We start from the raw sequence: 21,484 nt of genomic DNA, 5'->3' as shown, positions 1-21,484 counted from the left end.
TTGGAAGACGCGTTGTTAGCGGCAATGCGGAACATAACCCAAGAGCAAACCCAAGCGTTTCAGAACTGTCCATCTGCAGGTTGCCGTCACCATCATTTGTGTGGCTGTGTTCTACACCCGTTCCTTCCGCGTCACTGGCGGGAATAGTTTGTCTCCATGATAAGGATTCGACGTGCCCAGTGGGTTCTCGGACGTTCTGACGTTTCGGCTGGCCAGGGGCCGATCCGGCCGAGAACTACTGCCCAACACCAAATTTCAAACCATCAAGTGGCCCAACATAAGCACTTCGACAAATTCAGCTCTGACAGTCGTTGATGTTTTGCCGGGCGTTACTCCGCGATACGACAAGCAGGCTCACTAGCAAGCATTTCGAGGTCAATGACGCGCTGGACCGTACTACTTGTAGCACGTCCGTTGCTTTTGAAACCATTTTTGCTCTACTTTCTCATGTAGATCTCACGGTTATTACGGCTGAAGATCCCCTCACGATTCTTCTACCACGTCACATGCGCTCCTTGGAGCTGGCAAGAACGGCATCTTCGATTGCGACTACACTGCGGAGACCGTTAGCCTACAAGTCTGTCCTTAGTTCGGATCCGTACGCGTGACGTGCGGAGACATGTATCCGAATGTAGATACTCTGAACCTTCGATTCAAACTTGTAAATTGATTACCGTTCTGTCAACAGCTTTCAGCCGAGATGCAATGTCGAACCCGCTGCAGCAATTCGACTTCAAAACGAATACTATACCAAGAATATACATTACCAGCATGGGACATGGTGACACAACAGGAAGCTAAGCACGGTAACCTACTCCACTTTTACCCGTCAAAGAGGGTACCGTCTTTACAATGCCGAGAAATCTGCGTTATATACTTCACGGACAAGAATCGGCATATAACATATCAACTCCAGAGTTTAGTCTAGACCACTGAATCCGTACAGCTGGTAACATGGTGCATCTTGTGCCGTTGTTCCGCCTGGGTACTGGCAAGCACGGCAGAAAAGAGAACCCGTTCTGCAAATGGTACACATGTAGATGATCTAGACCCCACTCGTTCTATACTTTCCCCGGCACATGTTACCACAAGTTCTTCATGTCCACAAATCACGTTTGCATGGCGGGCGACGTTCGTCTTAGCGACCTTCGACAGTACTAGACCCAGTCTTTTCGGATCCTTCCATGCATGTCTCCACGCAGAACAACGTCATGGAAGACCCTTCATGCATTGTCAGTAGTTCATGCAGACATCAGCGTTACTGACGGGCTGACTAGTCAGACCCTGTGGCATGTACTGTATCTTGGACGGTAAGCACGGCAGGGCAAGTCACCAAAGGTAGCATTCTATCCGCCTACCCTTTTTTGACATCTGAACAACGCGTATGACCAGTAGTATGTGTTCAACACACCAATATTTACGCCGTCTAACCCGTTTTCAACACCACTGCAAAACACTCACGTAATCATATAGAGAACTGGTCATAAGGCAGTAGTTCATCATTAACCCCACACATCTCATATCCCCCAACACCAAAAGCACCACTGCAATGCTGTTGGAGTTGAAGCAAAGGGAAAGTTATCGTAAAAGTACACGAAACATCGCCCATGACAGCCCGGAACTCCACGCCCAAAACCATGCCATGCCAACGCTAATGCTACCAAAGAACACCCAACCATGAAACACTCGTTCGCTCATACCCATACCCTGCCTTGGCTCTCGCTACTGACAAAACAGCAAACGACGAAACAAGTCCACCTACCAGAAACTACACCACCCAATATAATGCTGACAAAGATTCTCCAAATTCGTCGCCTCCTTAATCAACCGATCAACCTGCATCTCTGTCCTCAACTCCTCTCCTTTACCAAAGTCCTTACCCGTCAACTTCTCCTTAACACGGCTGAGAACCTGCAAGGCGCGTGCATTCTGCACTTCCTTAGCGTCGACGTCGTTGTTTTGGGGAGGAGCAATGGAGGAGCGGTGGCGGGGGCGACCGACGATGCTGGGCATTTGATGGGGGTCGTTGGGGTTGGGGTTCGCGGGGTCGGCGACCATGATGGATTGGCGGCGTTCGGAGGGGTAGTTGGGCTCGGGGGAGGTGTCGCGGTGGTTGAGGCGCCAGGTTAGGAGGGGGTCGTGGATGAACTGTTTGGGTCGTTAGTAAAACAAATCTCTGTGGGAGTATGGGGAATAGAAGTGACTTACAGCTTCAAGCACAGCCATAACACTCTCCTTGTTACTCCTCAACACGCGCATGACGTGCTCGCAAGTCGTCCGGTAGCTACCTTCGATATTACTAACTTCCATGGCATACGTCAACATGCGCGTGAGACGGAACGGCACGCGTTCTGGGTACTTCTCCCGGTGCATGGCTACTTCGAAACAGTCGCCGAAATCAATGTGGATGATCTTGCCGGTGACACGGTCCAGCATCAAGTTACTAGGGTGGCGATCACCGAGACCCAGGATGTAACCGACCATGGACATGACGGCGAGCGAACGCGTGTAGTTTGTGCGGCGGTCGAGCCAGGCTTCTGAGGATTTGGACTTGAGCCATAGGACGCGGTAGAGATCTTGGCCTGTGGTGTTGTCGAGCGCGTAGCCGAAGACTTCCACCTTTTGCATGAGCGTGAGGCAGTCGTAGTCCGGCGCCATTTGCAACATGATGCGGTGTTCAATGTTGAGGAGAATCTTTCTACTATCACGATACTCGCGGATGAGCACATGTAGAGTGTCGCTGTTAGGGACAAAACCAAGCAGACCGGATTGCGTACTAAGCGGGACCGCGGCGTAGCGTTGGATATTAAGATGTCGCTTGCGAGACTCCACATCATTGGAGAGTAGGGTGTTACAGAGGCCGAAGAGTTGCATGACACGCTCGTCTTGACGAATATCTTCGTGGCCCTTGAGAATATGGGTGTGTGCTTTGCCGTCGCTTCCGCGCATTTCCAGCTTCCTGGGTCGCTGCTTGGACTGGATGACGGATGCAACTGGATCGAACGAGATGATCCGGATAACCGGCTTGCCAACCTGGTACGTTCCGGGTACAGCAAGCTCAAGATCATGCGCGTCCTTGAGTTTTGGTGAGACGTACTGCAACTCAAGCGTCATCAAGGACGGTAGTTGGCGAGCGATCTTGCGGAATACCTGGTAGTAGAGATCCCATGCCTGATTGAGGTCGCCTATTTCACCGGATGTCCTGAATGTATTACACCAGTCCCGGGCTTCTTGAAGTTCACGGCCGAATGATTGGATGAAAGAGATCTCACGTAGAGTTTCTGGGCCCTTGTCGAGCATGGCGTGGAGTGGGGCGAGAGTAGCGAACATGCCGTCGATGTTGTGGTCGCCGAAGTAGAGCCTACTGGCTTCCTCAAGACCCTCGTGCCATTGCTCATGCCAGAGCACAGCAATACGAATGAGTTCGTGACTCACGAGATCTGCTTGTTCGACCAACTTCGGCGAGTGCTCGCGCATGGCCTCCATGAGTTCCTTAGCGGATCGCTGACGTCGAGACACGTCTGACTTCATCGAGACAGTCAATGGGAAGACCAAAGCCTGAGGATGCGCCTTGCCGACTTCGATGAGCAGCTGATGGATCGATTGCCTGACCACAGCGTTGGGCTGGTTGATCCTAGCGAGCAACTGTGGAATGACCTCGAGCCATGTGTCGATTGGCACAGACTTCGTACCCTCAGTGATAGTGCGATTGACACCCTCCCGTCCACCATAGCTAAACCACAGGGTAAGCAACCTGAGCGTGTCCTGCAACGAACTAGTTGAAGACAGTGCGATTGACTTGAAGAAGCCCTGAATAGCCGGGATGACGTGATCGTGGATGATGTTATTAGGCACTTCAGTAGCCTCTCGGTCAGACTTAGATGTGATGGAGTTGATGACTTCGAAGTTGGCGAGAGCCCAAGCGTGCCAGGCCTTGTACCAGTCTTTGTTGTAGCGTGTGGCAGCCGCATAAGCGGCTAGGATCTCGTGAACGAATTCATGCTCCCACTCGCCGTCTTGGAGCTCTTGCTGCCAGTCACCTTGCTTGAGGTAGCACTTGGCGAGGAGGCGATGGCTCTCGGCCAGTTCAGTAGGTGAGGCACCTATGGATGATCCGTTTAGCATGCTTGAACCATTCATGCCATTAACTCCACTGTGTCCGTTGGTGGCAGCAAAGGGGTTTATGTTCGTGAACATGTGCTGACCATTGGACATACCGTTCATTCCGTTCTGCCCCATCATCGGGTTGGTCGCAGCCCGAGTTCGCATCGCGAGATCCTCAGACAGTCGCCCGGTGAAGTCCTTCATACTATCAAGAGCCTCCTGCTTGAAGTTCTGATCGGCCCACATGTACTTGTAGGTCGTGTATGCGACTGGGTGCGAGATCTCATGGGCGTTGTTACGGACGAACTCAACCACAGTGCTGTCGCCAGTGCTCTCGATGTCGAGTAACTTCTGGAGCGCCTTATTCGCAAGGTTCATCCTGTTGCTCTTGCGGCAAAGGTTGGTGTACTTGATCCACATGTCCGTACCCTCCTTTGGTGAGATGACAAGCTGTCGGACCTTGATCATGCGCTGCCAGACTTCAGGATTCGGTTGCAGTCCTCTAAGCCGCTTCATCCAAGTCTTGCGCATGCTTCGCTGCTTCTCAAGATTGCCTTCGTTCTGCTTGTACTGCATGATCTCCTCGAGCTCTGCCAGCATCTGCACACGAATCATAGGCAAGTAGGCGCGCTGGTAAGACTCTCCGAGGAGCGAGCTCAACTCTGTATCAAGACCCTTCCTAGCTTTGGCAATCTCATCAACAGCGATCTCGAAGCGGTTGTTGTGAATGTTGAGAATGGACGCGAAGAAAGCGCGGTCAGGCGACTGTTCCTTCATGACACCGAGGTAGTTGTCCATATCAGCAAACTTACCCAGACCCCAGGCGGCTGTTGCAGCGAGCGGTGCTATCGCCTTACGATACTCCTGCGTCGCGTTGGCCCACTTCTCCTTCGACAAGCTGGAAAGCAGGTCCCACTCTCCTAGAGCGTGCAAGCAGCGCATTTTGCCCATGGTTACATCGAAAGAGTCGGGTTCTTCGAGTTCGCGCCTCTGATAAGCTGCAAGGGCTTCGTCCCATTTCTGCAACTTCTCGAACCAAGTCTCTTTCAACTCTACGTCGGCATAGTTCTGCGCCTTGCGCAATATACCAAATGCCGCGTCGGTCTGTTGCAGCTGGTTGTTGATACTGATAAGGGCTTCCACAGCGCTGGAATTCTGTTCCGCGTTGAACTCGAGCTCCTTGTAGTGCAGTGCCTTGGCGAAAGCATGGCACTTTCCAGCATACATACCGAGTATCCGCACATCGATCGGTAGAGCTTTGTCGTCGTGCTCCATGAACTCTGCCAAGTTGAGGAGGACTTGAAGAATCTCAGGTGGGATGTTAGGCGACGTGAGTGCTGTCTCAATGGATCGAACAAGCTCTTCTTGATACTGATCATAAAGCTCAGTCCAGCATGAGACGAACGCCGAGTTGAACAGAGTACGCGCGATCGGGTTGTATACACTGCCGAGTGGTGTGCAGGCGCGTAGTGCCTGTTGTGGCGACTCCCTGAGGAGCTCAACACTAAACCTTCGCATCCATTCAATCCAGTCTTCCTTGGTGGTCTTGTTAGAAGCCTCCCAGGCCTGCTTGAGATGCTGCTGGTTGACCGCCAACTTCTTAGTGAGGATCTCCGCAGGGTTCAAGTCTTCATCGTCTTCGCCGTATCGCTCATCAGGGCTGAGATCTTGAGGTAGTGGCTCGCCTTTCTGCAGCTTTGATACGATACGTCCGTAGTTCTCATGGGGTACCTTGTGCGCGATGAGGATCTTGTTGACGGTCGGTACGAAGTGGATGTAGTCCGGACCAAGTTGGAAGATGAGTGCACAGAGCGTCTCGAGCGCAGTCTGCTTGAGGGTTGGCTCGTTACCGGAAAGCACTCGGCAGAGGGGATGCACGATACGCGCAGCGAACTCCGAGACGTTGACTTGCTTCGATAAACGTCCTAGTGTTTCGATGGCATGTCTCCGGATCTGGATGGGTTGGCCTGGCTTGTCGAACATTGTGACCATGACCGGGATGATAAGATGCATATACTCCTCCGCACTGGAGCCGAAGATGAGGAAGGCGTGTAGCACACGCTCTGATGGCAACCGTTTGCCGGTCTGGTCGGAATCAAGAACACTGAGCATCAGAGGCAGAACATCAGCCAAGTAGACCTTGAACTCGCCCTCCAGCGAGCGGGCGATAGCCTCGATCAATGAAAGAATGGTAGCCTGTAGCTGCGGACTGCTACTCCAGTACTCCTTGATCGTCGCAAGGATGCTGGGCAGATAGGGTCGGATGTGTTGGCGAACGATTCGAACAAGCTGGCTAAGCTGATTGAAATAGCCTTCCGAGCGTCCAGCTGGCGTTGATCGGATAACGTGAAGGAAGCCAGGTACAACTTGGCTGAGGAAAGGAACACACTTCAGTCCCATGGTCGCGTAGATGTTCATGACAGCTTCGACAATGGCAGTGTGGTACTGCACAAGAGACGGATCCTTAAGTAGTCCCATGAGCGTGCTGATGACAATTGTAGGGTAGTACTCCTCATTCGAAGGAGTCGTGCCCTGCATGATGAGCGAGACATCAGTGATAGCCTGCGCTTCCAAGATCAGGTGCTTGTCGGGTGACTGTTCCATGATCTTCTGGTACTCGTCTGGATCCAGGGCTCCAAGGGTACCCATGAGCCTAACAGTCTCCCTTCTGAGTTCACCTTCTGGTTCCGTCTTGACGATGCTCATCAGAATGTTCATCAGCTCTGGATATTCCCGGTACGGTTCTATGACATAGCCGGCATTTGTCGCCAGCTGTCCGAGAGCTTTCAGAGCCGAGAATCGCTTAGCATCCGACGTCTGATCTTGCATAAAGTCTAGGATGACGGGCATGAGATCTTTGATGTACTTGACCATACCCTCGCCGCCGACTGTGGCGAGGTCGCCAATAGCCTTGAGCGTTGTTGAAGCAACCTCGGGGTTTGAGTCTTTGCACTTGGGTAGCAGAACCTCAACAATGGGATCTATCAGTGGCTTGATTAGGCTGTCCGCGGCACCGACTAGACTACTAATCAACTTGGCGCTCTCTTCCTTACTGCGAGGGCTGTTGGCGTAGTTGACCTCAGTCAACAGCTGAAGTAGGACCTTGCGCAAGGAAGGGAAGACGTAGGCAGGATTAACGGCCGTCAGGCGGCCAATGATGGACATAGCAGCCTCTCGGATAGCAAAGACCTCGTCGTTGAGAGCGAGGAACAGAGTGCGGACGTTGTCTGCCTTTCCGAGATGACGGTCGAAACGTACATCCAGTGCCATGAGGACATCCCACCGAATGTCGGGTTCCACATCGCCTACGCCGACAGTCAAGAGCTTCTCAATGATGTCGCCCACCACCTTTGTTGCATGAGTACTAGTCTGGTGAACAATAGGATCTTTGACGAAAAGTTGACAGCAAGTCAGGGCGGCGCGCTTCCGGATCTCAGCGTTATCGGCCTCAACGTATCGGATGGCAACATCGCGGACGAACTCGTTCAGCACATGGCCTGTGAAGTCGAAACTACCGAGCGTGTGTAGCGCCAGCGCGATCTCTGCCTCCCGCTGGGGGATGATCGAAGGGTCCTTGTGGTCGCGTGTCCATATTTGTGGAGGTTGTGAGATCTGGAAGGGACTGCCGAGGGGTAGAAAGTGTCGGCCAGCAAGAATCTGGCTGAGAAGGTCCAAGAGCTTTTCTTGGATCATAGGGCGTGATGGTGGTACGTAATGAGCCATGTCTACAAGAGCTTGGAAGAGTGCGTCGCTCAAGCCGCAGGAGAAGATGGGATCCAGTAACCGCTCAACAGACTTGGTGAGTGCCTGACCGACGGCTGCCGCTACCATGCTGAGACATTGGAAGATGGGCGCTTCGTTAATAGCGGCCTTGTTACGAGCCTTCGCGATCAGACCCTCCTGTATGAAGCCTAGGATGCCCTCCAGGTATGGTGAGATGGCGACTCCGACCGCGTTTGCGATTTGTCCAATGGCCACGAATGCCTTGTCCCTGTCGCGGTCCTTCCTAATAAGACCCTGGAGATGTAGCATGCACTGGTGTAGGTACTTGGTCGCAAACTCGGTTGGCGAATAACCAGCGAGGATGGGTATGATGAGCACCACCTCCCTCCGTACGAGCGCATCGCGGTGCTCCCGGTACTTCAGTACATGCTCAACCGTCTCCTTGTACTTCTGGTCGTTCATGAACATGGCGCTCTTGTCGAGGAGCTCCTTCATGGTGAGGAGGGAACCGTGAATCGCTTCGTTCGTGTTGATGGTAAAGCCGCGTAGGATCTCGTCGTAGACCTTTCCGAACCAGAGCTGGCGCATCTGCGAGTCGCGGGGGGATATGATCTCGAAGCAGGCGCTGATCGCCTCGGCGGCGGACTCCCGGATGAGGACCTTTGGGTCTCGTAGGGCGACCCAGATGACCTCGAAGATTTGCGCAATCCATTGGTACATGAGGGTAGGCGAGTTCTTCGCCAGTTCGCGCAGGATGAGGACAGCGGCGAAGCGTCTATTCTCCAGGCGCTCCAGCTGCAGCCACTCCAATGCGCCCTTGACCTCTGCCTCCACCAGCTCCGCCGTGAGTGTACCGCCGGGTTTTGCGAGTCGTCCGAGGGCCTTAGCCGCAACCACCATGGCTGTGATGTCCTGACCCCGCATTACCGCCCGAAGATATGAGGCGAACCGCGTCGTCTTCTGACCCGCATCGTCGCCGCGGAAGTCGATCAGGGCGTTGAGCGCGTGGATGCCGCCGATGCGTTCGTTCGAGTCGGTGCCGGTGACGATGAGACCCGAGATCTTGGTGTAAACTTCATTGTTGAATGTGGTGAAGACGTTGGGCGCGAGTTCTGCACAACGTCAGTTTCCCATAGCTTGGGCGGGGTTCTTCGCGTTGTCTCTCACCTCGATGCGCCGATTCGACCTGCTGTCGCAGCGCGGTTGCTGCTCGCTGTCGCGTCTCGTCATTTCTTGGTTTGTCAGCCGCCCGTCGCAATGGTTGTACTGTATGGAGCTCACTTTGACCGTAGGTCGTGGACTATGCGGTCCAGGTTGGCCGAAAGGGGACCCTGCTGCGACATCTTGACTGCTTCAACGGAAGCCTTTCGCAGCAAGAGTTTGTGGTCTCACTCCATCCATGAAAAGGAGCGGAAAGAGTGTTGTAGAGGGGCGCGTGGGGAGAATTGGTGTTGCCAAAGTTACTGGACGCTGCAGCCGTATGTCACGAACGCGGACTAGCGCATTGACCTCACGCGAGCCTCGGGAGCTAACCCAAAGCGCACACCGGGGATCCGCAACACCAGCCCGTGATTAGCAACGCGGTGAGGATACCGGGTGAGTGTGGCCAGGCCTACCGCACGAGCAAAGGTAAAAGACTGGATCAATCACCCCACATGCCATCTATCCCACTTTCCTTCGTAAAGGCAAAGTACCCGTGTCATTGTTGTACACACAATAGTCCAATGACAACCCAGTATTAGAGACACTTCCCGCTCAACATGATACACATCCATTCATCGCGCAGCATCACATTGAGAGAGTTCCATAACCTCAGGTAGTAGAAATTAGGTATCACACACTACAAAGCCCACACACATGCTACCATCCGTGGCCGTTGTGCAGCCGTCCCTTCACCGTGACATGTCTTAGCCAGCCAATACACCCTCTGCAACATGGCCAATGACTCCACCGATCTGTCCGAAGAATATCGACTTCAGGATAGTCTCACCCTCACCCACAGCCCACATACCCGCATCGCTCAGCTTCTCCTTCCATTGGCTCTTCTCTTCGTGGCTGAGCTCTTCCCATTTTCTCGCAGAGGCGTGCTTCTTCAAGACATCCTCATCTCCAGCGTGAACCTCTGTACTGAGTGTGCCGTCAGATTCAGGGTCATGATGTATGACAAGCGCCTTTTGTTGACCGGATGGCTCGGATGGCTTGGTGTCAGAGAGGACGTGAGGGAGATGGAGATGTAGTAGATCAGCGATCCGATGTGATGTCTTAATCACCGGTGAGTCCGCATTGTTGAGGATGGCGTTGTGACGTTTCTCGCGCAGTGTCTCGCCAAAAGTCTTGTGCTGGCTTGCTGCATTTTGTAGACTGGCGGGAAGTATGCCTTTGGTAAGGTTGCCCTCTGGATCTATGAGTGACTGGATCAGGAGAGCGGCCACTGCGACGACCATGGCAATGACGAGATAGGTTGCTGCTGTGAACATGTTTCTCGAACGTGCCGTCTGGAGAACATAGCGTGACCCGATGTCCTGTAATTGGAATGTCTCGACACTGATCGTGTTTCCCAAAGACGTACTCGCCAGACGCAGATACTGGGGTGGCGCTTGACGACCAGCTGGTACTTCCGGCTTGTAGAATGGGGAGAAGACAGCTTTTGTCATTTGCACTTCGTGAACCTGCTTTTGTTAGCGCGTGTTGGGCTCTTCTGGTGTCTGTACGCTTACGTTATCATAGCTATTGAACGCGTGAAACGAGCTCAGAGAATCTCTGGCAGGTCCATGGTAGTCCATCGTATACACCGTCAAGGATATGTCAATCGCTGCGATCGCAATAGCAATTTGATAGGCGCCATCCTTATCTGCATCGAGCAAGCTGACGTCCAGATCTGTAGCCGCCTTAACGTGCTTGGGCATTGCTTTCCTTAGGACAACGCTTGCCGGACCTTCTTCGTAGAGATGTAAGAGGAGCAACTCCACGCCGCTTCTGCTAGGCTTGTTCTTTAATAGTAGCAGATGTTTCGGCGAAAGCCACCGTACACATCGCAGCTTACTCCTCGCGCCCTTCTCCACGTGTGGCATGGTATAGAGCTTCCTGTGCTCGTTCTTTCCCTTGCTCTTCCTTGAATCGAAATCCCAGTTGACAGTCTGCACGAAGACTTCCGAATCGGTGACGTAAGCTAGCTGATATTTCCCCTCCTCTTGTGTCCAAAAGTCCATGTCGTTAGCTTCCTGGCCATTATGTAAACTGATTCGCCCTATGACGTCCTGATCCGTAGGTCTCGTAGATGTAGCGGCAAAGATGACGACCTCGTTATCGTCTCCAAGACTCGATGCGATCGCTCCGATCCGTCTGCTGGGTGTATTCGAGGTCGATCGTTGGGGTTTCGAGAGTTTCACGATACGTTGGTAGGCTTCCTTTTTTGCGGAACTCGATTGCGGTGCGGTGAAGAGCGTTGTCTTGCTGAGGTACTCAACGTTTCCATCTCTTTTCTCAGCACCATTCGGATACTTCAGCTCGAATGCCCTCAGGTGTTCATTGTTGCCCTTTAGTCGGTCATCCTCACTGCTATTGTTTCCAGCGAACAGGATAAGGCCATCTTTCGTAGACAGGTTGTCCAAACACGTTATCGAGTCGTCCTTGCTCGCTTCGATCTCCGCGAATGGTTGTACGGTCGGCGCTCGTGAGGTGAAGTCGAATGCTGTGATTTGGTTTTTGACACCGGATCGTCCAGCCTAATATGAGCAGTGGTCAGCAGGCGCGTCAATCGCGTTTTGATACAGGGTCAGTACTCACACCCCCACCACCTGTATTCGAGTCAGTCTAGTTGGCGATGTCGGCATGAGGGTAACTTACCTCCTACAACGAGGACGCCAGGCCTGTTACTCGCAAACGTCGCAGCGAATATCGGATACTCCGTCCTCGCCTTACTGACAGTCGGACGCGACATGTCTAGTTTCTTGCACGCGCAATCCTGTGCCGCACTAGATCACGCTTCCCAACCGGGCGTAGTTGCGGGAAAGGCAAAGGGTCGACTCGGGAGATGGTCGCGAGATTCGCAAGTCGTGTAGGAATAAGGAATCGTTTCGAGGCTGCAATAGGTGTTGTGCGAGTGAGGCTGCCGGCGCGATGCTTGTTACCACGTTTCGGGTTGCGATAATCAAACAAGCGTCATAGGCGTAGTCCGTGGCTTATCGATAGCGCGCGCGCCGCGACTTTCCCTCGCGATCGACAGGGCGACAGCAACTCGCCAATCTGACGTACAGATCGTCTCGTGATGACCGAAAGAATGGAATGCGCCTTTGACTTAGACTGCGGTCTTGTTCTAGGTTGGGCTTGGTCTTCGAGATTGTACTTTGGTACCTTGTGATGACCCGATTGCAATGACTTCGAGTGTGACTTTGGGTAATTGTATGAACTTCAGATGAGGAAGAGGAGGATGATGAATGAAGCAGTATCGCCGAAAAGGCGAGACTTAATACTCAACCATCCCCAAGGCAGCAGAATTTCTGCGTAGAGCACACGATATTAAACTTGTGGTTAAGATGGTACTGTGGTTGCTGTTACCTACCAAGACCGAAGACATTGAACCAACCGAGAACAGGATATTGGATCGATTACGTGTTGTCGTCACGACTGCAAATCACTCCAGGAGAATATCTTGATGACGAAGGTAGCAGCATTTCCGACTCTAGCACATGATCTTTCATACTCATGGTGGGGATGGAACCGCAGATACTGTACCAAAACCGATACCATCGAGCCAGTCAAGACTTGCACATTTCACAAACTCCAAGGTGTCCACCTCCTCCCCTGAAAGAGATGCTGCAGTTAAGTGATAATCTCAGATCAAGGTAACGGATTTGCATAATGTGCTCCTATAAGAGGAAACAACTATCTACTGCGGCCTTTTGGCCTTTGCAACAACCTTCATCACGCATACATGATTATCATTCCAAAGCAATAGTGCCTCTCGTGGATATCGTCCTCCTCTTTTCATAACATTCGTACCAACCAAGCCCAACGCCATAACTACACCACCCCACCACCTCGACTATCAGCCAACTACCGGAACAAACCTCCGGATTCAAAACTTCTTCCCGAGAAAGAATCAAAACGCCAAAATGCTCGCTAAAAGAGGGGGTCCAGCTGCTACGTAGGCCCACCTGACCGAGAAGGACCTGAACAGTTTTGCAGACTACACTGGGGATAAAACATGCAAATTGAAAAATCTGGCCTCAATGTAGGCTCCACGGTGTTTAGTTTGCCCCTTCTTTGAACTGCCTCACAGCTCCTTCAACAGATAGCTTGTGGTGCCTCCTCCTTTCGATCTTGTATGTGCGCCGAATGGTGTTTGCCGGAACTCCAAGTAAGTGTTTGCCGTATCGTTGTACATCATTCCAACATGGATGGGACAGCCTTGTGCGAACTTCCTTGAGCCATGCTTCTCCAGCAACATCTGGGGCGATTTGTCCGATGGCGTTTCGAGCGACGTATGCTCGATCAGCCATTTCCTGGAGGATGAAGGCCATGCTATCGATGGAGCAACTCTACTGCTGCGGTAACCCTGGCTGGCCGTTGGCAGCAGCTGCTTGAGCCTCAGCGTGGACTTGGGCGATAATATCGGCCTGGTGAACGGCACCCTGAACCACTTGTTGCTCCTCTGGGCTGAGGTTCTTGGTAAGGTTCTCGTAAAGCGCGGGCTGCTCCTGTTGAAGACCTGAGTACAATCAGCATAAGCTCTAGCGTAGCTCGATGAACAGTACTTACGGAGCAATGCGTGCTTGAACATGCCGTATGGCTCCACCTTGTCAAGCGGTGTCTCGAGGAGACTTTCCTCTTCCAGCTCGTCATCGTCATCATCATCGAGCGAACTGAACTTTTGCGCCTGCTTTGGTCAGCTTGGAACTTGAACATTAAAAATGCTGAACTTACCTCCTCGTTAAGGAAGTCGAGGTAAGCGGCACTCTCGTCCTTAACATCCTCAGTTTCGTCAGCCTCGTTGTTCCAGTCGGCTTCTTGTTCCCACTCCTCGTCTTCTTCTTCTTCGAATTCGGCGGAGTAATCAAAGGTGTCTTCCTTCTTGGCTTCTTCGCGGTCTGTGCATTTGTTAGTCATTGCGGGTGGGATGAATCAGAATGCAAACTCACTTTTCAAAGCTGCGGGGAGGGTCTGGAACAACCGGGTAACGCCCTGCAATAGACGTGGCCAGCCTTGCTGTACGCTGACAGGTACATTCTGGGCTGATAGGGTAAGGAGGGAGCAGATTGCGGAGATACACAGCTTCTTGTCGTGAACTCGGGTGAAGTTATCGATGCTCGAGAACCAGAGACTGAAGAACTTGTTCGTCCAGCCGTTTGTCTCGAGCACGTGCAGTGCCAGGGCGGGGTTGTAGTAGATGGAGTTGATGACCACTTCCATGAGATGTATCCTCAAGGACTTAACTTTGGGTTCATCGTTCATGAGGACGTGCATGGTGAGTCCAATGAACTCTGGGACGTAGTCATCGACATGGCCACGCATGTTGAGCATGATGATCTCAGCCAGCTTGCAGCCGCAGATGCGATCAACGCCGCCAACCTTGTCGTCCTTGAAGATCGTTCTGACCATGTCGACGATGGCATCGAGGTATTGCCGGTTCTGGATCAAAGTTGGGGTACCGTAGTTGACGAAGTTCTCGAGCGCGGGAAGCATGTCTATGCATGGTCAGCAAATTACCGCGGTTAGCAGAGAAGAACGCGCATACCTTCGAGATATAGCTCGGCACCAGCCTTGAATGTCCTATGGATCAGCTCAAACGCTTGCCACATGGTGCCAGAGATGCTCTTGGCGGCGAAGGTACAGCTGTCGATGATCTCGAAGACCTCGTTGTATAGATCTGTCATTAGATTAGTACGGAGATGCAGGGTTGAGTTTTAGGGTCAAGTACCATAAAGTTTGTTCTCGAGCGTGATGGTAATGACAGGCATAAGAATGGTCTCCAGATGTAGGAGAACGTCGGGAGTGCTCTCAAGCGTAAGGATAAGGGTACCAATCGTCTGCAGTACACCAAGCGCGGTGATGCTCTTCTCGTCAAGGAAGTCGCCGTACTCGCTGTCTTCGCCCTTCTCTTGGTTTCTTGATACCAACTCCCGTACAATACGCAGGTAGGTGTCGCGCAACTGTTCGCTGAGCGCTACAGCGAAGGGTGTGAGTTCCGGGGCGAAGACCTCGACGAAATCCTCCATGACGTTTGCGAGCGCATCGACATCGACTTCGTTGGCAAGCTTCAGGAGTTGCTGCATGACCTGAGGAATGTTTTGCTTCATGTTGGTGCGAATGACGTCGTGGCGGATGAGAGGCTGCAGTGACAGAGCAGCGGCGACACGGACTGGGAGCGTCGGGTCGGCCATGGATTCGAGAATGTTGCGGTAGATGATGATGAGGTTGTTCGGGTCCTTGAAATCGAGCTGTTCGAACTTCTCGAGTGTGTCGCACGCGCGTGCGCGGAGGAAACCGTGGGGGCTGCGGAATTCGGGGAAAACATGGCGGACGAAGAAGTATTCGACCTGGTCTGCGATCGGACTCTTCTTTCCCAGTATGACGCCAGACAGTGTACCAATCATGCGCAGAGCACCCTCCTTCTCTCGCGGGTTCTTCTCGTTGTCGGGGGCGGCCTCGTACTTGTTGACCACCTCGTTGACAAAGTTCAACACGGTAAACGTCTGCTTACGACGGCTCTTCGTGAGGGTAACTAGGAAGTTTGTCGCGGCGACATCGGGTGCGGTCACGTCCTCGTAGAAGTTCAGCTTGCGGTGCAAGTATTCTTGTGGCTCTTCCTCGAAGAGCTCAATGTCCTCATCCGACTGACACAATACTGGGAAGATGAGATGCGCGATGAGGTTGTCGGTGTGTGGCTTGAGGAGAGTCCACATGGACTTGGGCTTGACGCACTCGTCGAGGAAGTTGAGTGTGTAGTACAAGCTGGCCTTTGACAGCCAGACTTGCTTTCCGACCCATTTCTCGACCTGTTGGAGGTAGACCTTGAGGATCTCGGGAGCGAAGTTCGTGATGAAGGTCTTGGCGACCTCGGTGTAGTCGATCTCGTTGTTCTTGCCCAGCGCGGACGGGTTGCCGTACCTGTTCCCTGTTAGCCGAGCCCGCGTGAAGCGTGCAGTATCGTGTCGCGTACCTGACGAACAATCTGTTCAAGTTCGCGTACGACCACTTCTTCGCCTTCCACCAGTGGTTTACTTCCCGATCGTCGAGATCTTCGGGGAGGGACGTCTCCGGGGGCTCCTTGCCGACGACGGTCAAGAAGAGTGTACACCAGCCAACCATGACTTGCTGTTCGCGGAGGGATGCGGGGAGGTCGAACTGCGATCTTGTTAGCTGCCGACCGCATGTTGTGTTTGTGGGATCGTACGTAGATGGCATGCTTGTACACCTTGAGCACCGTCCGTAATATCTCTCCAGCCTCTAGACTCGTCTCGCCAGCTAGCGAGTTACCGATGTTGAGCAGCTGGGGGAATGTCATGGCGACGATCTTGTCGAAGTCCGCCCGGTTCTCGCCCGACTTGAATCTGTAGATCTTGCATATCGCCAGCAGGCACTGGACACCAGCGAAGACTGATTCGATGTTTCCCGCGTTCAGCAGTTGTACAGTGATGTCGAGGAAGTCGGGCCATTTGGCGGGGAAATCGTATGCGAGTATCTTTTGGAGGGTAGGAATGAGCTGTATGCGCACTTGTGGCGGGGAGGCGACGAGGACAGGGACGAGGCGACTGCGGAAGGCGGCCTTCTCCTCCTCTGGTATGGGGATGGCCTGGCTGTATTCCTCGGCAGGCGACCAGCCCTTGGAGACGCGGTTCTTGAGGTAGACGACGGCTGGGGTAGATGTTAGTAACCAAGGCCTATCGGGCAACATCAGGCGCATCCTTACTCGACAGGCGCACGGCGTTGTTCTGTTCCTGCTCGAGGACGTTCAGCAGGCCATCGACGAAGCCTGGCTTTTCTTCGGCCTATATGTCTATCAGTTTTCCGTGTGGCAGGCAGCATTCCGGCTTTCAACACGCACATGCTTGAGATCGAGCTCGGCTTGCTGTCTGATGGCGGCGTTGGCGTCAAGCGTCGCCTGGATCCGGTCCCGCAGGCCGGCAACGTCCATGGTTGCGAATGTGCGGCAGCGTCTGCGGAGGGCTGGGAGATGGCCTAAGCAAGACGGCGGGTGGGTGCGGTGAGAAAGGGCAGTGGGGGTTCGGGCGAGGTTCCTGCTGTCTTTGCACCCGCAAGCAGCGCGTTGGGGTAAGAATTGGCGGGAGGGACTGTGTCAGGATAAAGGCACGCGTGCTTTTTCCCTCGATTTTGCGCCTCGTCGGGCTTGTGCAGCTTGTGCGGGACGTGATGATGGAGGGGCAGTAGTTAATTTTGTGTGGATCAGAATCGCGGCTTTCCCTCCTAGCATCGTTAGCGCACGTGGCGGTCAATGCACTCTCCCTGTCTAACACCACCACGATGCATGCTTTTACTCATCACCGCACGCGACCGAGGTCTTTCCTTCCAGCATGCCAACGAGCATCGTGAGATATCACACCGACCATCTGGATGTCGACTTGTTATGATGCGCACGCTTTCGTTGTCGAATAGCGGCGACTTAGCTCGCAGACAAAGCCGTACCTGCAGCCTCATACTTACCATTCGATCTAGAGTGCCCTGCATCATCGGAATAGCGTACACGGCAGGCGCCATTAACATATGAAAGACCCTGAAGCAACACAAAAAGCAGTAAGTATCTCACAACAGGCTCCTACCCATTCGTCGTGTTCGTCCTCGCACAGGATCTAGACCTTCACGCCTGCGCCTAGAACCTATCGGCAAATACTGTCACTGCCGGACCAAGTGCATCCGCACCACACCGCCGGCCTACCACACCATTATGTCTTTGCCACAATCACCCGAGGCTTGCGCTCGCACATGCAGCAAGCATTCTCGCTGGGTGCGCAGCGCCACAGCCAAGGTACCAGCGACATGTCAGCATGATACATCTGCTTTCCTGGAGCTCCAAAACGAGCGCGCAATCGACAAAACCATGACTACCACATTCCTTTATTGGAGAACGCAAGAACAACCCAAACATGAGCCGAGAGACTACGTGAATGGAATCACGGTGCGCCTGGTAAAGCATAAGCAAGCTTCATTGATACGTTCCACTCTTATGCCATCGTGGTATGCCGATAATTCTGAACAGAATGACGACTTCAAAGATCACCAGCGACAGACCCTAACTTCTGCAACCGATGCCGGAGAAACAGGCACGATCACGACCTTGACCCCGAATATTTGAAGAAAATACTCCGAACACTCATGTTATGGTGTCGCCTTGTTTTTTGAGCCGAAGGAGTGGGAAGACTGTATGAGCGAGGTTTCCACGAATCCGGCGACAGAAGATTTATACAATAGAGGTGAGCCAAGAACTGGTCATGGAAGTAAGGGCGTGGCTTTTTGATGTGTTTCATTCAAAGATACGGAATAGCATGGCTATGAGCAACATTACCGAACAGCTGCATGATTTTCTGTTGCCCGTACTTGGAATTCGCAACTCGAACACCCAACAAGTCAGTCATGCACATGAACTTGACGACGTTTTCATTTCAGGTCGAACAAAGGATCCTTCTCCATCGCGAGCTCGCTCTTTCGATTTGGAGCACACTGGAGTGTAGGTGATGCAGTAAGAACTACAACGGAGAAGCAGACTTTTTTATACTTGTCCATCTTGGCAGCAGCACCCAATATGACCTGCTTCATGCATGCGTACGGTTCCATCGAGTGGCCAGCTGCATCTTTTGGGCTGCCGACCGACTCGCGCATGGTGTAATGCGCTCAACATCTCTTTTCAGAGTTATTGGAAGACTGTGTCATCGTATATTCGAAGCGTAGATTTTGGAGGAAGGCGACAGACGAAGCCATCAACCCCATTTCAACTTGTTTTGGTAACTCTGTCGAGGATATAGATGATGAAGAGAGAAAGAGCTGACAGACACGGTATCTATGCGCGCCCCGACGAACGGATACTAGCGCGCTATCGCTCGCGCCCGGGGGATCATCACAGGTCGACGAAGTCTTTTCGGTCGTTCAGCGAAGAACGAAGGAGTCGGGCGTGTATCGCAAGTACATCTCTCGAGCAGCCATGTACGACTGCAATCCTGTTTTTAGAGAAACGAGTGCCCAGTTTACGCCATATGGATATTGTCTCGCGATTTTTGGAGAAGCGCCGAGACGCCAAACACATCATCGACGTCGATGTAGACTTTTGGTGCCATCGAGGAGGCTGTGGTGTAATTGAAGAAGAGCAGTCCGTTCGACACCATCGCAATGTTTGGTCATATTTTTAGAGAAAGCAAAGCAGCAGAAGACAACATATGTTCTTCATCTTTTTTTTTGGATGTTCTCACAAGAGAATGTAGAATAAAGAAGAGAAGAAGAGATCTCGAGGGTGTTTATATAGCCCACAGGCGCACGGTGGCAACTCGACTCGGACAGTGGAGAAACGCAACGTCTCCTTCTCGAACATGCGGGGCTGCGGTGCCATTTTAGAACAGCCAACATGGACGGTGGTATCTTTTTTTTTTGGTTGTTTCTAGTTATGTCGAAAGACGGACAGCACAACAGCTTTATAAGATCTTTGATGGTGGTTTTTGATAAAGACGCGCATGTTCCAGCGCACTCGCATGGATCCGTCGATTCCAAATTTTCGGTCACTCCAGTCTTTCCTCATGCTTTTGGAATTTCCGAACGAGCACAACACTCCATATAATCGTTCAATTTGATTTTTTGAAGCGGCCAACACGCACATGCGTCGCTTGCCCGAACTCTTACAAGAGATCAAAGCAGAAGTGATGTCGAAAGCCAGGAACCGAGAAAAGCGAGAAGTTTATATAGGCGTCGAGTGGGCGCTAGCAGACATCTATATCGTCCATGTACTTTCGGGTGATCAGATGTAGGGTAGGCAGAACCAGCAGCGCCGCCGTCACAGCTTCTCATAACCATCTTTGGTCGAAAGGACAGCCAGGCGCCAACGCCATACATCACTCCTAATGTCGATTATCTTCCTCTCTGTTCTCCAGGGGACATGGAAAGTTCGTATTTCGAATTCGGGTCGCACCAGACAGATCATGAACGAGTTCACTATCGCTTTGATCCCAGAGGAAGAAAAGAGGACAACATATAATCCTCGTCTCTCTTGTTTGGGTCGCAGGAGCTTTTCATCAGAAACATTCTTATCATTTTGATTTTTAGAAAGCTGAAATGAGTTGACTTTCTTCACGAGGAGAGAAGAGGAAGACGACATGTTGTTAGTGTTGGTGTTGTTCGGACCACCGAACCTCGTCATCCAGTGAGGCGCACTTAGTTTCGGTGTTCATAGAACTCGATGTTGGTCGCTTATTTTTGGGGGGAAGGAGGAAGGCAACATGCTGTTAAGGTGGTGATGTTTGGATCGCGAAACCTCTCCATGAAATGAATAATTATTTGTTTCGAGTTTCGCGGCAACGAAGGTTGACCACTGGTTATTTACTGGACAAAGACGAGAGAGGCACAACATGGGAGTTCCACATCAGTTTTTCTGGACGGCCGAATTTCTCCATGTCTCTCATGCTTCCTGGTTTTTGGGTTTTAGGAAAGTAAGAGATGAACATGTTTCTTACCCTGAGGAACCGAGGAGAACAGCATGTTGCTAGCGCTGTTGTTGTTTGGACCGAGGACGTCTCATGATCCATACATCTTCTGGTTTTTGGTGGAAGAGCGTGTCGGGGAAGAGAAGGTGCCAGAGGACATGTTGGTCACCTCCGCGATCTTGGACCGCGGAAGTCTCCATGAAGTCCGTAAACTTGGTTTTTGGTATTTTGAAAAAAAGGTGTAATGGAGAAGTAAAGAACCCGGAGTGATCGAGAGATGTTTTATATGCTCGACGCAGAGAGCACAGTCATAAGCTGAGACTCTTCCGTTTTTGTTTTTCGAGAAGTGCCGAACACATGGTAGGTTCGTGTAGGTTTTGGAAGCGAGAAGGCAGGCCGGAAGACCATGATATAGGCGACGACCCATTTTGAATTTTCGGGATCGGTCGGATTCTCCGTCTCCATTCAAGGAAAGTTGGTCGAATTTTGGTAATGTGAAGGTGTGTTCGGCAGACTCGCAGCCATGGGAGCTTGAAATGGTCTTTTTGGAAGACGGAAAGACCGTCATCAATTCATAACGATGTTGTTTTGGAGAAAGAACCAGGATTCTCATGGAGGCTACTTCTTGCTGTTTTGGAAAAGCAGGATAAGAAGCATGATGAAGAAGTCTCAGTACCAGAATCTCGAGCGGTATTTATACGCCTCAGGTTCATCCCAAAAGCTAGTCTACGTGATGCGCGCCGTAGACCCAAGGCTCAGCCCTTGCGCCAATTCGGCAGCGCCAGTCACACCAGCCACACCAAGCATGCGAACCAAGGTATTAATGGTGAGAAATACCATTGCTTCTGAACTAGTGTAGATACTATCTGATCTGTAAAATAATGCGCGCCATGTAAATGCTACCCAATCAAAGAACGCCGTGCAATGCTGCTAAACCCAAGAAAGAAACGCCGCTCGATGCAAAGAAGAAGCAGAGCTTATGCTGACCAGCAGCTGATGTTTTCATGTCCCATCCC

General features: G+C 52.1%; 3 protein-coding genes across 3 annotated transcripts; all 3 read right to left on the bottom strand.

Annotated features, from left to right (window-relative positions):
* Positions 1–1,758: 1,758 nt before the first annotated feature.
* On the bottom strand, positions 1,759–9,170 carry J4E90_000145 (uncharacterized protein; the record flags this gene model as incomplete). Its single annotated transcript, XM_051429743.1, has 4 exons — positions 1,759–2,148; positions 2,209–8,939; positions 8,995–9,059; positions 9,109–9,170. 4 exons carry the CDS (start codon positions 9,168–9,170, stop codon positions 1,759–1,761), a joined length of 7,248 nt encoding a protein of 2,415 aa, XP_051295230.1.
* Positions 9,171–9,734: 564 nt separating this feature from the next.
* On the bottom strand, positions 9,735–11,767 carry J4E90_000144 (uncharacterized protein; the record flags this gene model as incomplete). Its single annotated transcript, XM_051429742.1, has 4 exons — positions 9,735–10,496; positions 10,545–11,552; positions 11,614–11,624; positions 11,674–11,767. The coding sequence occupies 4 exons, from the start codon at positions 11,765–11,767 to the stop codon at positions 9,735–9,737; spliced, it is 1,875 nt and encodes a 624-aa protein (XP_051295229.1).
* Positions 11,768–13,367: 1,600 nt separating this feature from the next.
* J4E90_000143 (uncharacterized protein) lies at positions 13,368–16,963 on the bottom strand (the record flags this gene model as incomplete). The annotated part of the gene is made up of 10 exons (XM_051429741.1): positions 13,368–13,537; positions 13,588–13,705; positions 13,753–13,916; positions 13,968–14,513; positions 14,564–14,695; positions 14,747–15,936; positions 15,989–16,173; positions 16,223–16,683; positions 16,739–16,817; positions 16,874–16,963. The coding sequence occupies 10 exons, from the start codon at positions 16,961–16,963 to the stop codon at positions 13,368–13,370; spliced, it is 3,135 nt and encodes a 1,044-aa protein (XP_051295228.1).
* Between the last annotated feature and the right edge of the window lie 4,521 nt (positions 16,964–21,484).

The sequence above is a fragment of the Alternaria incomplexa genome (assembly GCF_024043165.1).
Source record: "Alternaria incomplexa strain BMP 0042 chromosome Unknown scaffold_1, whole genome shotgun sequence".
NCBI classification, from domain to species: Eukaryota; Fungi; Ascomycota; class Dothideomycetes; order Pleosporales; family Pleosporaceae; genus Alternaria; species Alternaria incomplexa.
This window is presented reverse-complemented; position numbering and strand designations above follow the sequence as displayed.